The 17,224-nt window shown below is 40.6% G+C and overlaps 1 protein-coding gene across 1 annotated transcript in view; it reads left to right on the plus strand.

Annotated features, from left to right (window-relative positions):
* The first annotated feature begins 10,416 nt into the window (after positions 1-10,416).
* LOC122664227 overlaps positions 10,417-17,224 on the plus strand; it is a 186,459-nt gene continuing 179,651 nt past the window's right edge. The window contains exons 1-4 of the mRNA XM_043859956.1: positions 10,417-10,561; positions 10,599-10,637; positions 11,392-11,645; positions 15,417-15,497. Of these exons, the coding sequence (XP_043715891.1) occupies positions 11,442-11,645; positions 15,417-15,497 (285 nt within the window). The 5' untranslated portion in view covers positions 10,417-10,561; positions 10,599-10,637; positions 11,392-11,441. The remainder of the gene's footprint in view (positions 10,562-10,598; positions 10,638-11,391; positions 11,646-15,416; positions 15,498-17,224) is intronic.

A 17,224-nucleotide genomic window follows, 5' to 3' on the forward strand; every position in this document is an offset into this window, starting at 1 on the left:
ATAACAACTAAAAAAGGGTTGCGCAACTGGGTTAGCTACACTAGCTAGTGAGAGAGCAAAGGGGAATGCGCATACATCACACAATCAATATCAAGCAAAATGATGCATGCTAATGTTAGATTCATTTTCCACCTAGCACACAAATTCTATCGGTCAAGTATATGTTACTGTGATAACTCGGGAGACACCGAGGGTCACTTATCCTATCGCCCCAGTGAAACCTCAATTATCACTAGGGGACTTACGCCGGTAGAAGCCATCATGACCACCCAGTGGCAAACCTTGATAGCCATCACTACCCCTGTCCTGGCCTCTCCCACCTCCTCTCAAACTATCCAACACATAAACCCCTGTTGGCAAGGATCGTAGTATAAGGGAACAAGCATCCTAGCCGCAGATATACTATATGCAAATTCTATTATCCAGAGAGGTATTGCAGGTGCATCAACGTCCCATTCCATCTAGTACTCGGGTACCAGCACGGCACGGCACATACAGATCAGGATGACATACAACAGTTTTCATAATTTAAATAAATTGGGGTTCCGGTACCAGCATACCCGGCACCGTAGCCGGATACTATGGTGAGCATACTATCATATTCACAACAGTTCATAATTGAGATAAGTAATGCAATATGCACAATGCTTATAAATATAATAGCATGCTTAAGATTTTATATTATATATATTCAAACCCAACAAAGTCACCCAGAACCCACTCACCTAACACGGGAGTCGCCGTGTGTGGTTGACGTGAATCCGACCTGGGCTCCCCGCTATTCTTCAAGTTGGGTAGTCTAGTAATACAAAAATAATCATTAAAGCATGCATAGAAGGGTCCCATGCTAGGCCCTCAAGGTTAAAATCAGATTTCAACAAAGACAGCACGAGCAGACTCATGGGCGGTCTCAGTAGAGGTGAATCTGCCCTTGACTCCGTTCAGGCCAAAAGGTGAAAACAGAGTAAGCGGACCCATGGACGGAACATCATACTTGGATCCGGTCGTGCATCCATTCGACACCTGAGACACAGCTAAAAGGTAGCAGATCTACGGGTGGATGTGCTTCTTGGGTCCGCCCCTGCATCCGTTCATTCCCTGAGACACGTACACCCGAGAGCAACAGGCCCCGGGTGGATGCAACAGACTTGAGTCCATTTCTTCATCCGGCCAGTTCAACACACAGGGGTTATACTGGGAGGACTGATGGGCGGTACCACGATTGGTGGATCCGATCATTCATCCGCCAACAGTCTCTTCTGAGATTTCAGAGGGCTTTTGCTCCAGCTTGAAGCTTGGAGTACCCCAAACTCTTAGGAATAAGGGAGAGGTGTCTAAGCCTCCTTAGGGGTCACTAGAACCTAGTTTCACCTCAAGGATCCCAAGATTCGACATGGTTTGGTCTCACATTGGCCCAAGGGTTTGGGTTTGAAGTTCAAATCAGGGGTTTATTAGCCATGGCTGCAAATGCAGTACTTAGAGGCTTAGGTTAGCTCCATTAGAGCTCGCAATTAGGGCCAAGCATCACCTTGAATCCCAAATGGAACCCTAGGTTAGCTCAAGCTCAAGTACTACTACCAAAATCAAAGAGAAATGAGGGAGAGCTAAGTTTGGGGAGCTTACCTTGGTGGGCTTCCTCCTTCCAACCACTCTCTCCATCTCTTCTCCTCCTCTTTCTCTTCTCCCTTGGGTCCGGTCAACTTGAGGAGGAGGTGTGGGGCAGCCGGCCTCCTTGCCATGGCTTCCATCCTCTTGCCTTCCCCTCCTATTGCTCTCCTACTTCTACTTCTTCTTCTTTTTTACTTCTTCTCCTTCTTCTCTTGTCTCTTCTCCTCCACAGTTTGCTTGCAAGGGGGAGAGATAAGTGAATGAGAGGAGTTTATGTTATCCTTTAAGGAGTTAGTGGGCCTTAGGGTGTGTTTGGTTTAGGTACCCACAATCACTTTGTGGCCCTTAGGTCTTTAAATAGATTTTAGTTAGGCCTTGGGGCTTATTTGGTCTTAGCCACAACCATTAGGTCCATTAAATCATATTTGGGGTGCACCCTAAGTCTATAGGACTTAATTGTCCACCAGGGTCTGTTTGGTCTAGGTTAGGGTGTTAAAACTCATTATTCTCCTAAGTTCAGCCTTGTGGGCCCATTTTCATAGTCCACATAACCAACTCATGGTAAGGGCAGGGGTCCACATGGCCCAAAGGTCCAATTACAATGTCCGGGACACGGGTATGTGGGTCCCATAGGAAAATAAACCAAAAAGGCAGATGACAGCACGGACGGATCCTCGAGCGGATTCAGTACGAGTGAGTCCGTTCGTGACTTTGATGCTGCTGTCAAGGCCCAAACTTCAAGGAAAGTTGAGGGGCTTTGGCCCACACTGTTAGGTCTTCAAGGGGATACTTTTAGTAATACTTTAAGTCTAAGGTTACAGGTGTTGGCCAGTGCCAGCGTGGCATTGCCCCTTAGGTAAAGATCTACACTGCCCCGGGATGTAGAGGTATATTTGGGGTGTAGGTGTAACATGCCTGGTGATCTCCCTGCCAGTACTCAGTCCACAGTTCCATTTAGATACCCTAGCGCTTCATCTTCTACTGCCCCACACATTTCAGGTGATGGTACTACTTGGGGACAGCTCTTCAGCCGCATTGATAGCTTGGAGAGAGCCATGGCACAAGGGTTACAGGAGAAGACGAGACCTTACTCAGATCAGCGGCTGTGTGGGTGCCGTAGAGACTGAGTTGAACCAGTGGAGATCCTTCTTCTCGGAGTAGGGACCATCACCACCACCACTACTTCATAGAGATGGCACGTTGTTCTCACTTTTTAGTTTAGTTTAGCTTTCTACTTTGTTTCTCTATAAGGGCCATGTTCGCCTTTCCATGTTTAACTAACCTGATGTAACCCAAATCAACCCTTGTTGCTGAATTTTGTACTAATGACTTAGCTTATTTATAAAGTTTTTAATTTTCTATTTAATATCTTGTGTTGTACAATCAAAATTATTATTATTTTTTTTTACTTTAGTTGTAGCTTTTAGTTGAAGCTATTAATCATCCTAAGTAGACTCACCTTCAGATTAATGAGTCTAAGAGCTGTTGTACTGTGAATTTTAATTGTAAATAGGAGTAGAGCACGATTGTTCTGATACCACTTAAATGTCACACCCCGGTCCGGTTCATAAGGGTCAAGTGTAACTGGATGTCTCTGACATCTAACCAATCCCCCAAGGATTGCAAGTGTAGTACTCCATTTACAAACATATCTCACAAATACAGTAATCTGAGGCAGCGAAAATAATTTAAATAATAGAGGTAACATCAGTAATAATAGAAGTCTAGGTGATATTTCATTTCTATTAAAGATAAAGCTTATGATACAATTATACATTTCCCAAAAGTACCACAAGGTAAACTATACAAGAAACTATACTATAACTATACAAAGTGTTTATAAGCATAGAAGAGTGGGGAGATAGCCTGGACTGTCAGACCAAGATCAAAAGAATGCGCAACCATCACATGCGCACGAAGTATCGTGCATTTCATACTTCAGCGCCACAACTCCACCACCAAAAGTAACCAAGTCATCTGAAAAATAAGGATATCCACAGGAGTGAGCTCCACTGAGCCCAGCAAGGGAAACATGCAAACACAAGCATATAGTCCATGATGCATGACCTATATCTAAGAATGCTACTAACATCAATGTCTTGGTCTCATGAGGTATAAATACTACTGTAGTAGGTATGATATTCCCAGTCATGGAATGAACTCATCGGTCTTTCCAAGAATGCCACTCTACTATGGTGGGACCCGCCAGTTCCAGAATATACACATCAGACCCCGATGAACCCCCAGTGATAACCCTACTATTGTTCCCATTCCGATATATACTCATTAGACCTGGGATAGTGAATGACATTCCGGTATTAACCCTTCAGACCTGCCACGGGTTATCCAACACCTTTACCCCTATTGGCAAGTGTCGTAGCATTTGGGTTCATGATAATCTTAACCATATGCATACTATAATGATGGTATATGAATCAATATAAGATAGTAAGGTAATTCTGTCTAGCAATAGAAATAACAACATCAATTCAAGAACATAAGTAATTTCATGCATATGCATCATGTAATGCGTCCTAATAACATGCATCATCTAATGCAAAGAAGGAAAAAGCTACAAAACTATATGAACAAAGTATTATTATGATGCATGACATGGCAATATTAACAAATAGAAGTTAATACAACAAACACACTGAAATTAAGTCAAAATCCCCTTACCTGATATGATTGTCTAGCCTAGGGTAGTAAAAGTGGTAAAACTCCAGCAACAGTCAAAGACAGGTTAGAACAGTCCTAAAATAGAACAAAATGTCACATATTAGGGTAAGAAGTAAGCTCAGGTCAAACCCAAGCATTGAGGGGCATTTTGGTCCAAAAATATTGGATCAGATTCAGAGAGTAGAATTGGGGGTTTTGTTGTAGGCCCTGGATCTTGACATGTATGGGTCCAATTTCACTTTTTGGAGAATCTCTAAGGTGGGTCAATATAAATTGATGATTAATTTTAAAAACATATTAAATTTGGGGATTAATTTCAGAATTGATTTCAATTTTGGGAATTTTTGTTAATTACTTTCAATTACCCATTTAAGGTTTCATGAATTAGGCAATTCAACCCATAATTGGGTTCCTAAGAAGGGGATTTCAGGTCACAGCCACATCTGAACCACTAAATGGTTCAAAACAGAATTTAATTGAGCATAATTTGGTTAGTAAAGCTTGGTTCCTAAGCTTTAATGGCAGAAATGAGTTTAGGCTGAGATTAGACTGAAATTAGAGAAGAAAGAAATTGGAGCAGCAGGGGTCTTCAAGGTTTACCTGAAATCAGCAGTGAGAACAGTGTACAATCAGCTTTGGAATGTGCAGCAAGCTGTGTAATTGAACTTCAAAGCTCCAATTTCAGGTAGAAGATCAAAGCCCCATGGTATAGCCCTCTCTTCCCTTCTTCTTCTTCTCTTTTCTCCTTCTTTTCTAAGCTTCCCAAGGCTGGATCGGTTTTGCCCAATTTGGTTTTATGTTTTGTGATTTATGAATAGTGAAATGACTTATATATATATATATATATATATATATATATATATATATATATATATATATATATATATATATATATATATATATAGTTGTTAATTAAGGACTGTTTGTCTTTAATAAGCCAAAAATCTGTTTTGTAAATTGGTTTCTTAAAACTAATTATGGTATATTTGTAGGTAGTGGTTAAGTTAGGGGTTGTTTGTTTAATTAGAAAAAAATCTGCTTTTCTAACTTAATTCCTAAAGTTGATTCTAATTAGAAATTCATACTTAATTAGTTCTTTTAACTATAAAATGATGTCATATGACATCAGGGGTAATCCAAGTATGGGTAACTGCTGAAAATAGGATTTCCCACTGGGAATGTGGGTCTCGCAGGGATAAATTACTAAACTGCCCCTATAAACTCTAATTGGTCGTACAATACATTATAAAATACAAATAAATCATACTTACAATAGGTTTAATTGATGGAGAGGTTGTGCTTGCTGTCCAGCCAGCAGATCCGACACAGGTAGCTTTGGTGCGGGGTACCAGCGGGGTCCTCTGACTCCAGAAGAGCAAGGTAGTTGGCTGTTCAAAATGCCCTTTATAGACAAGTCATGAGATTAGTCTTAATTTCTTAATCGAGACAGCCCACCACTTAGGGGCTAGCTTGGGCAATGAACCAGAACCTGAAACCACACAGGTTCCAAAAGTTCAAATTTATTGCAGGTTTCACAAAACACATCCCATGTTTAAGTGCAACCAGGGTCTCTTATGCTTTCACCTCCAAGATCACTCAACCTCAAAGTCTATTAACTCTTGCACAAAAGTGTTCGACTACAGCGGAAGAGCAAGGCTAGGCTTACAGAACGAAATAAGAAAACCTTTAATGCAAACGATCAATGGTAGAGCATAGCACAAAGCAGAAGCAGAAAGAGAAAGACAGGAAGCAAAAAGCTTGAAGTGAGTTTTCCCTTCTGCCCAAGCCTCTATTTATAGGCTTATAGGGGTCTGTACTTATGGGTATGTACCCATACGTGGAGATGCCTATGACACCCTTCCATATGTGTTTGTGGAGCACTGTTGCCTTGAGCAGTCTTAGTTGAGTTCTCAATTTCAGCCATGCCTTATTACTTCAAAAACAGAAGTTTTTAGACCTTAAGATTGTAAGACCAAAATGGGTCCAAATAATAAGACAAGTAGAAAAAATAGAAAGTACTAAATGCAAAAAGTAAATTCTACCAACTTACAAGTTCAAGTAATTGGCAATTTGGTGGGAGTGCTATCACCAAACAATAATACACAATCCAAAAGTAGGTTGAGACGCACCAAAGAGATGCTATCCTTAAGGTCTAAAAACGTCCCCTATTTAAGTGCAATTGGGGTCTCTTACGCTTTCACCTCCAAGATCACTCAACCTCAAAGTCTATTAACTCTTGCACAAAAGTGTTCAACTGCAGTGGGAGGGAAAGGCTAGGCTTACAGAACAAAATAAGAAAACCTTTAATGCAAATGATCAATGGTAGAACATAGCACAAAGCAGAAGTAGAGAGAGAAAGAACAGAAAGCAGAAAGCTTGAAGTGAGTTTTCCCTTCTACCCAAGCCTCTATTTATAGGCTTATAAAGGTTTGTACTTATGGGTATGTACCCATACGTGGAGATGCCTATGACACCCTTCCATATGTGCTTGTGGAGCACTGTTCTCTTGAGCAGTCTTAGTTGACTTCTCAATATCAGCCATGTCTTATTATTTCAAAAATAGAAGTTTTTAGACCTTCAGATTGTAAGACCAAAATGGGTCCAAGTAATAAGACAAGTAGAAATAATAGAAAGTACTAAATGTAAAAAGTAAATTCTGCCAATTTACAAGTTCAAGTAATCGGCAATTTGGTGAAAGTGCTGTTGCCAAACAATAATACACAAAACAAAAGCGGGTTGAGACTCACCGAAGAGATGTTGTCCTTAAGGTCTAATAGCGTCCCATGTTTAAGTGCAACCGAGGTCTCTTACGCTTTCACCTCCAAGATCACTCAACCTCAAAGTCCATTAACTCTTGCACAAAAGTTTTCGACTGCAGCGGGAGAGCAAGGCTAGGCTTACAGAACGAAATAAGAAAAACTTTAATGCAAACGATCAATTGTAAAGCATAGCATAAAGTAGAAGCAGAGAGAGAAAGAACATAAAGAAGAAAGCTTGAAGTGAGTTTTCCCTTCTGCCCAAGCCTCTATTTATAGGCTTATAGGGGTCTGTTCTTACTTATGGGTATGTACCCATACGAGGAGATGCTTATGAAACCCTTCCATTGTGTATAGGTGCCTATTACAGCCTTACACATATGTATAGGTACTAATAGTATTCTGATCCCTTTGCATACGTAGAGGTGTGTTCAAGTATGTATGTACATACATGTACCTATCGGAGCTTGAGCAAAATGATACATCTATCTTAACTCAATCCATATCCATACCCATACCCGGACTCGGACCCGGGCCTGGCCTGGCCCAACCTCAACCTTGACCATGGCTCGGATTGGCGCACGTGATTTAAAAGCACCCGGACCCAACCCGTCATCTTAAACAAGGGATACCTCTGTCCCTTTAGAACCCCAACCCTTAGGTTCCAATCCCAACTTATAAGCTTTTGAAACCATTTTTCCACTTTCAATGTGGGACTAAAAGTTGTGCACTTAGTTGCTATAGCCCACACTACCAAATGCAAGAATTCAAATAATGGAGGGAAAGTAAAAGGTGTTTTGAAACTATCAAAAAGTATTTTGAAAACAAATAAAAATACAACATTGTTGATGCATTCACTGATGTCTAGAAGAAGACCCGATCAAAGAGCAAACCCCTCTCCCTGTAAAACCGAGGAGACTGGGACTGGTTCAGATGCTGCACATATAACATTGCCCTGGTGATCTTTGATGATATAGCCAAGACCACCAGAATTCTTCTTAGCGGCTATAGATGCATCAAAATTCATCTTGAAGGCTAGAGGAGATGGAGGAGACCATTTCAGAGTAGGAGGGGAAGGCACCTCAGTTGCATGCTGATTTGTTGAAGTGAGATTGGAACTGAGAAACTCTTGGCATGAGTGATAAGCTTTTCTAAGAATCTCCATATTGACAAGATCATTTTATCAAGCAATGGAAACACTCTAAGCATTTCATTGGTTATGTACCGATGTTCCAACAAAAATACTTGTATGTAGTATGCAACAAAAACACTATGTTCACAAGGGTAAATGCATTAAAAAAGGGACATATTTGGTGGGAAACTTGCTCTGGGAAAAAGCATAGTAGTGCTATAGTACTAGGCTAGTAGGCTAGGTTTGCAATTGGAACCAAAAAGCGACATTAAATCCACATTTCAAAAACATAATTATTGTGTGTTTTAGTAATTTTTTTTTAATTTTGGACATCAAGCAGCTTGGAATTGATTATGAACCGAAACCGACCCACCTATTAATTAATGATGCTGTATCTTAGGTTTGAAACTGATTACCTCAATTCTGGTTTCGATCATTTAGGTCCAGACTAAGGGTGTGTTGCGTCAGAAAATCGCTCAAGGGTCCTTTCAAGTGCCATAACCTGCAAAAGAACCAGGGGATGACAAAGGAGAACCGGTGTGATTCCGGCCTAGGACTCTCCGATGCCAAAGTCAGATCTCCTGAGCAAACAGATGAATAATAGTATTCAAGATAGATGAGGGGGTAGAGTACCTTCCCTTTTATAGTAGAGTGTGGCGGTGTGGAGAGTCCCAGTTTGATGGCGAGTGAGCCGTAGAGTGGATAGAGACCCTGGGTAGCAGGGCTCTCCCGTGGTTGGTTGCCTCTCTGCAGGAGGGAGTATCCCAGTGATGTTGGGATCCTTAATAGATAAGCACGGGCGTGTGGCGATAGCGCCTTCAGTGTTTGAGTCCGTCTTGGTGACGTGACCTCTAGGCGGTGGCCTAGAGTCCTGGAGATGGCGTGTGTCTGCTGCGATATAGTTGGAGCACCGACGTGGCGCCACGGAGGTCCCGTCTGGGGAGGTCGCGCTCAGGTGGAGAGGCCGCACCCAAGGGTGGAGGTCGCGCCCATGTGGGGAGGTCGCACCCATGCGGAGAGGCCGCACCCATGCGGAGAGGTCGCACCGATGTGGAGAGGTCGCACCCATGCGGAGAGGCCGCACCCATGCGGAGAGGTCGCACCCATGTGGAGAGGTCGCACCCATGTGGAGAGGCCGTACCCAAGGGTGGGAATCGCGCCCATGTTTGCAACGGATTTCTTCTGGGCCTATCACGGTCCATCTTCTTGGGCTGGTTCGCCAGTACAAGTGGCGCTTCCTGATTGGTTTAGATAATCTTGGGTTCATCAGGGTGTCAATGAGTAACTAGTAACCAAGTATCAAATCCAAATCCAGACCGAATACCCGGTTCCATTCCGAACCAAATTTAATATGGTTAAGTCCTGGATCTGAAAATGGCTTTATAATTCGGATCGGATTGGGATCTACCCACCTATCCGGTGGATCTATCCGGATCCGGACTGAATACCCACCTTAAAAATTAACATAAAATCCTAATATTTTATTAGGTTTAGAACGGTTGTAGGTGGGTGGTTTCTTACAAGTTTCTTATGGAGAAGCAAACATTGATTTGGAAGTACATTGTCTTTCACTTTATTTCACTGTATTTAGTGTGTATTCTTCTACTCATTTGAAATAGTTGCTTGATTGAGGATTTAACAAAAACAAATTCAGGTCTCTTCATGAATTAATAATTATAATAGAACTTGAAAATTGTCTCACTTTTGAGTCAATCTGTTCCAAATAGATTAATATTCTTTTTCAATTAAAATATTTCATCAATATTTCTTTTACTTAAGCAAGTCATATATTTTGATCTAAAACTTTTGCTTTGCTTTGTCTCGTGAATATCAGAACTGAATGAGAACCAAATGGCATAACAAATTTAAATTGGATATAATAACCGGATGTAATAACCAGATAAGAACTGAATACAAGAACCGGATTGTAACCAGATCCGAACCTGATTCAGGAAAAGTTCTAGTATTCAATTCTAGAACCGCTCCGGGACTTGGTCCGGATCTGGATCCCACTGCCATTGCTTGGAACCGAATCGGATCCGGACCGAATACCCGGTTCTATACCCAATTGACACCCGAACTGGTCGGTTTACACGAATAGTCTGGTCTGATTCATGGTATTTGGTATAGATTAGATGGTTTACTGGAGAGTGTGTTAGGCCCTAAAACGACTACTGCTGAGTGCTGACGATTGTTCCGATACAATACAGCCTAAGGTCTAAAGCCCGCTTCATCTCATCTTTTCTTTCTCTCGTACGAACTGGGAAGTCCAAACTCAGCAAATCCCTGAGACTCGTTCCCCTTCTCTGCCTAAACGGGAAAGAATAAGGAAAACAAGCCCAGAGATAAACAACAAGCAAAGCTTCAAAAGCAAGTCTGGAAGAAGAAGAAGAAGAAGAAGAAGAAGAAGAAGAAGAAGAAGAAGAAGGGATCTAGGAAACAGCGAACCTACAATTTTTAAGAGGTACCTCTCTCTCTCGTGCTTGCGGAATTCTGGACATGACAAAAAGCTTACGTAAGCCCTTCGTTTGTGTCTTGTGACTGAACCAACAAAATCCAACTGGTTCTTTCCATATGATTAGGGGAGTTCTGGCCGAATCAGATGAAATGTTTCACTCCCCTTCTTACTCTGACATAGTAATCTTATTGAAAAGGATCCATTACTTTCTCGTTACCTTTTTTTTCCTGTCAATAAATTATGAGACCTGAATATGTTAATAATGCTTTTTTTCTTAAGTGTGTTCTATCACGACTATTAGTATTCTAATAAATCTGAATTTCCCAGGCGCATGTGATTACTTTAGCTCATCCTGAGTACGTGTTTTGAATCATCCTCTTGAATGATATTATGATGAAATCTACACTGTTGAGTCCCTTTTATTTATTTAAATTTTATTAAGCTATGTTTCTACATGCTTCAAATAGTTATTGAACAAATTTATTTATTTGGGAAAGCTGCAATTTATAACTTTGAACGGTGTAATGCACAACTGAGATAAAACATTAGTTCAACGACCTTGTATGGCACTATAAGACTGTTCACCCTTTACAGGGGTTGTAGCTCAGCTGTATATTATCTGGTTACAAGTTGCGGTTCTGTACAGTTTTAAGTTTGACACTGCTCTGTGATCATTGACCATATTCTTTTGTTTTGTTTTGTTTTGTTTTTTTCTTTTCTTCCATCCGATTCTATCATAATGTTCCTCTATTTGTGAAACAGAACCAACGGCTAAAACAGGGTTTGGTTTCAGTATCTCATTGGTTCTATGGCAGCCCCAATTTTCAAAACTATGGCTGAAACAGGGATGGAGATTGAGTTGGAGCCGAGGGTGAAACCCCTGCCCTACAAAATCAAGGGCATGTCTCGTGAATCACCCTCTCAGAAGGCTGTTCACGTCCTTGATCCTGACCTTCGCACACACTGGTCTACTGGAACCAATACCAAGGAATGGATTCTTCTCGAGCTTGATGTAACTCTCTCTGACTTCATCTCTCTCATTGTATTGAGATTTTATTTTGAATTGATTGGCTGATTTCTTCCTCTTCTGCTTCTCTTCAAGCTTCAGTTAGATGTCTGTTCGTGTGCTGGTGTTATTTTCTTAATTATATTTTTATTGTTCTTCTTATGGTGGTCTTTTAGTTCTCCAGCTGTGCAGATTTAAACTCTATGACTTACAGAGATACTTATTAACTGGAGCAATTTTTTTGTATAACACATATATTTACAGACGGGGCTTATATGGTCGACGCCTATTCTTTTTCCCTGTTTTGGGTTTATCTCTTCCCTATGATTGACGGAAATTTCTGAGTTTAGAAAATGAAAAGGATAATAAAAGACTCAGTTCGCCTTATGTACATTAGGTGTGGGACTTAAGTTGTCATGTTTCTGGCTTATGGCTAGTTAAAGCCTCGGATGACTTGTCACTGATACTTTTGAGTGATTTAAGGATCACCTACTAACCATATTGCCAGATCCTTTAACCCATTTAAGATGTAAACAAATCATAACCTATCTCCCATATAGACCCACCATCCACCTGATTTAGATCATTTAGATGAGTCTTGTTATGCTGGTACTTGGTACATATAAAGGGTGCACCCATTGCACGAGGCCCCCGCTATTATGGGGTCTGGGGAGGTTCATAATGTACGCAGCGTTACCCCTGCTTTCACAGAGAGGCTGTTTCCAGACTCGAACCCGTGACCACTTGGTCACAATGGAGCAACCTTACTGTTGCATCAAGGCCCGCTCTCTGTACTTGGTACATATATTGAACTAAAAACCAAGGTGATGGACCTACTAGGAGCAGTAGTCCCCCAACTAGACCTTGTAGTTGCATGGCCAAAAGTTCCAGTGGCATATCTGAAACTTTTTTTCTGTACCCATTCAAGGATTGCTTATGCTAGCATCAATACCAAATTATAATTAGATTCTCTTCCAAGTACTTAACAAAGTACAAGTCTTACGTCATTGTTGCAACTTGCTTGCATGGATGGGTTTGGCTCCTCTTTGTACCACCTCTTCCACTGCGCTAGGAGGTCTTGACTCGTTCGAGATTGTGCTTGTATTGGTTCTTAGGATTGAGATAATATGCTGGAAATGATAGAACCAAATTATCAATACTTTACTGAAATTCTAATGTAAAGTAATTTGACCATAGGAAGATAAATATAAAACTCACCAGCCTTGTGCAATGGATGCATTAATTGCCTTCCCACATGTCTTGTATGATGTTGAGGTACTCCTTCCTAGTATGTGGTGCCGCTGCCCATACATGATCCTTTATCAAATCCGCGGCACCATATTAGTGTAGCAAGGTAGGCTTCTTCTCTGAGTAAACAAGCCTCAACATGTTCACCACTTGCTACAGTAGCTTAAAAACCTTCTTGAGATCGTGCCAAAATAGCTCACTAGATATAGTGGATTGAGCTATTGTACCTTGTGTAGAACCTGACCCCTTCCAACTAAACCTCTCTTCTGATGCAAACATTGACCTAAGCCCAATCATATTTGTTTCATAGCTTTTCAGGGCAATGTAGTTTGTGGCAATTCGAGTCAGGTCGGGTCTACCAAGTCCCCATCACACTCTCTCTTCAGTAACTGGACGACATATCCATGGCTGTACACAAATATGGTCATTTGTCTTGCCTTCTAAACCACATTTGTACTATGGGCCTCTTCTCCATTTCCTTCAGCATGAGGTCGATGCAGTGGACTGCACGTGGCGTTCAAAACAAGCTGGACTGCTGTTGTGTATCAATATCTTTGTCTTCTTTTTTAAATTGCTTCAATTATTGGTCACCACTTGAACTATATTCTCTACCCCAACCCCCTTTACGACATGCTTCAGCAACATGTATATATATTCATCTACTCATAAGCATTTGGCTCCTTCACTCTCCCTATGGTGTCAAGCATGTTTTGATAGTATCAGTGGCATTGGCTAGAGTGCTATGGTATAAAAACCACTTTGTTATGGTGCCACCCACTTTGGTTCTCCAGTTAGACCAACAGTGCTTCAACTTCTGTTTGGCATCCCTGTTGTCTGAAAGCTGGTAGGATCCACATTAGGATATCAATGACATCTTTGTCTACGTGGGATCCTTGCACACTCTCTGACTTGTGGTAGGAATGGCATTTACTTCTGCATTTTTTCTCCCCCCCAATCTTGTCCTGTGCGAAGGCTGAACCACTACCATCAGCCTCTTATGCAGCTGGTTTAGAGGAGCCAGCTCCTCCACGTACCTCTCTGGCTCTTTCTTGTTCTTGCTATTGTGTAAATCAGCTCTCTTCCTGGGCATACAATATGGTGTTGTCTCGACATCACCAAGCATAGGATCATCACTATTATATTGCTCCTGTGTAGGAGGGTGTTTCTCCAGCACAAGAGAAACAAAGTATTGTATGGACAGAAAAAAAGAAAAAGAAGAGGAAATATAGAAAGGAAAAAAGTTAGATTGAAGGGAAGAGAAAGAGAAGAAATATGACAGAGAAAATAAAGATCGTAGGAGATAGAGAGAGAAGAGGGAGAATAACAGACTCAAGGAAGGAAAGGGGGAAGAGAGATGTCTCACAACTCAGTTTTCTATTAGATATTCACTGGTGTTGATTGGGGATTTACAAGCTTTAAGTATAGCAGAAAATAGTATCTGGTGATCCACGACCAGCTAATAGCTTGTGATAGCTACCTAATATAATTAATTAAAAGAAGAAATTGCAAGAAAGTTCATATGCCGTATAAGAATTAGAAGAAAGCCCTTAACTAGATAAAAACTTTCTAATTACCATGAATGGGTCTTGGACTTGGTTGAAGGCCTTTATTGTTTGGGCTTTGGCTTCCAAAGCTTGTCATATTTATTTAGTCAATCCAAGGCTACTGCGTCACCCACTGTTGTTCTTCTCCTTGGGGAAACTTACAATTCGTTATTTCACCACTTGTCTCTTTGATGGATTCATGCTTGATAATATTCCATTCCCTGAACTTGACTCACTTTTAGATTGAATTTTGAATCCAACATTGTCCTTGTTTGCAAACCTTTTGGATTGATTTGGTTGTGCAAGAGCTGTTATAGAAAGTGTAATTTTCACCATTGCTTCACAATTATGAATATCAACCCAATATCTCTTAGTCTCCTTCGCCATTGCTCTCTATGATTGACTAGTAGCGAGGGCAGCCTTTGAACAATTACCTATAAAGAAGTTCTTCATGAGGAATCTTAGATCGGCATTATCATTTCTTTTAGATGATTTTCTGTATAAGTTATATACCATTAATCAGATCTTCTTGCCTGCAAGCTTGTGTGTATGCTTGTATCATTCTTATTGTATGTCTCTTTGATGCTCTTTTCACCACATGTTTAAATGCTGGATTTCTTTGACTCGTAAGAAATTTAATTCCTTAGGTCCCAACTGTCAATTCCTCATCTTCACAACTATCTGATGTAACCGTGTATGGATTAGGTCTACAAGCCTTGACTTTAGTGGGAAATGAGTCAAATGTAGTTCCTGGGGATGTTAAATAACACCTATAAACACCAACTTCCAGTATTCGATAAAATTTTAAAATTTCAGTCAGAATGACCCAGAAACTTTAACATTTAATGCATTGTTGTGAAAGTTTGTGGAGATAAACTTGTCGAACAAACCAATTCCGATGTACTGATATCTAATGAAATTTAACCCTCCTCATTGAGTTGTTTGAACCTTTCTTACATGGTTTTTGATGTTCTTTTGTCTCCAGGAACCTTGCCTTCTTTCACAGATTCGAATTTATAATAAGTCTGTCCTTGAATGGGAAATTGCAGTTGGCTTGCGTTACAAGGTTAGGCAATTGAACTTACCTTTGATGCATTGAAATATGTATATCCTTCTATAGTATTTTGTTCTCGTAAGTGCTAAGAGTAAGTTGATGTTCAGAGGCTAGACTCTAAGGGTGAAAACATCACTAAGTAACAAGCATTCAGGATTTGCGTACATCTTGAGATAAGATGATTGATTGCGAGAGGCTTGTCCAGGAAAATACAAAAACAAAAACTGCACTCCGGAACCCCTTGGAACTACTCCTTTGAAACCAGGCAGTATTAAGGCTGAGTCTGGAAAAGACTTCATATTATTGATAGAGAAGGTGCCAGAGTTGTGAAACTATCCAACTCTCTTACAGGGCCACCAACAGCAATATTAGCACCGGAAATCCTATTGGAATAGGTCTGTTATCTCCTCAAATTCCCAATCATTGAGACTTTTTCTGTCTTATAGTCCAAATACATTACTGTTGAGTGTTGATGATCTCAAGATTGGGTGTAACATCCCAAATCTGAATAGGGTCTTAGGCACTACTCTCTTGAGCTCCGACCCAGAAGGTCAAAATTAAACATGTTAAAATAGTAGCAAAAATCCCAGTATCGCATATAACACAACGGAAGCATACAAGTTAAATTACATTACAAGAGTTATTTGTACACTGGTGGAAATTGTAACAAGTTAATGTACATACAAAAATATGTTTCAAGCATTCAAAATATCACTTTACAACATCACCAAATGTCTTTTAGACCTTCAGGCTCTAACTATATTCATATTCTGGAGCTGTACAAGCCTCTTCTCCTGTCTCCTTATCTGAAAAATAGAGCTGAATGCCCAGTGACCCGATCATGCTACTATACATGCAAGTGTACATGTGAATAATAAACAGAACATTTGCATAATTAATAAACATAAAGTTTTTTTTCGTTTCTTTTCTTTTAAATCCAGTTCGGCCTTCATCATCATTCGTACTTTGATCCCCACCCTGGCCGGTTGCTGAAGCACCGGGGAGAACTGAGTTCCCACCCTAGCCGGTCACTTAAGCACTGGGGAGGATTTCATCTCTTAGAAGTTCATGCTCCTCTCCCTGGCCAGTCGTCAAGGCACCGGGGAAGACCTCGTCTCCACCCTGGCCGGTTACCCTGACGCCAGGGAGGATCTCATCTATGTAGGTACATGCTCCCCACCCTTGCCGGTGGTCAAGGCACCGGGGAAGACTAATCTCCACCCTGGCCAGTTACCTCAATGCCGGGGAGGAACATGCCCAAAGCATTTCACATTCTCTTTTCTTTCATACATTCATCGTCCTTTCTTTCTTGTTTCATCTTTGTTGTACATCATCATGATTCTGCATTATAAGGTATTGTCATTAAACTCATGTTTGCACTGCATTCTTAATAGACATACCATATTCATTCGTACATTGAACATTTACAGCTATCATAACTTAACATACATCATCTAACATTCTTCATGATCATGTCATAACCACTCCGCATCATATCAACACATATGCATAGCACTCAATCAACTAGCATTTATGTACTTTCATTTCTTTCATTCCATTTTCATTCATCATATCATATAGTGTCATTCCTATAAAATACATTAAGCATTTCATAACAACTACATAAGTATCATTTCACATTAAACCATACTTGTACATTTCAGAACATACATATAAAATAGAGTATTAAAACATGTTCCCTCACCTTGTTCCACTGTAGTTCTTGAAATGCCTCGGCA

Source organism: Telopea speciosissima, chromosome 6, assembly GCF_018873765.1.
Source record: "Telopea speciosissima isolate NSW1024214 ecotype Mountain lineage chromosome 6, Tspe_v1, whole genome shotgun sequence".
In the NCBI taxonomy this organism is placed as follows: Eukaryota; Viridiplantae; Streptophyta; class Magnoliopsida; order Proteales; family Proteaceae; genus Telopea; species Telopea speciosissima.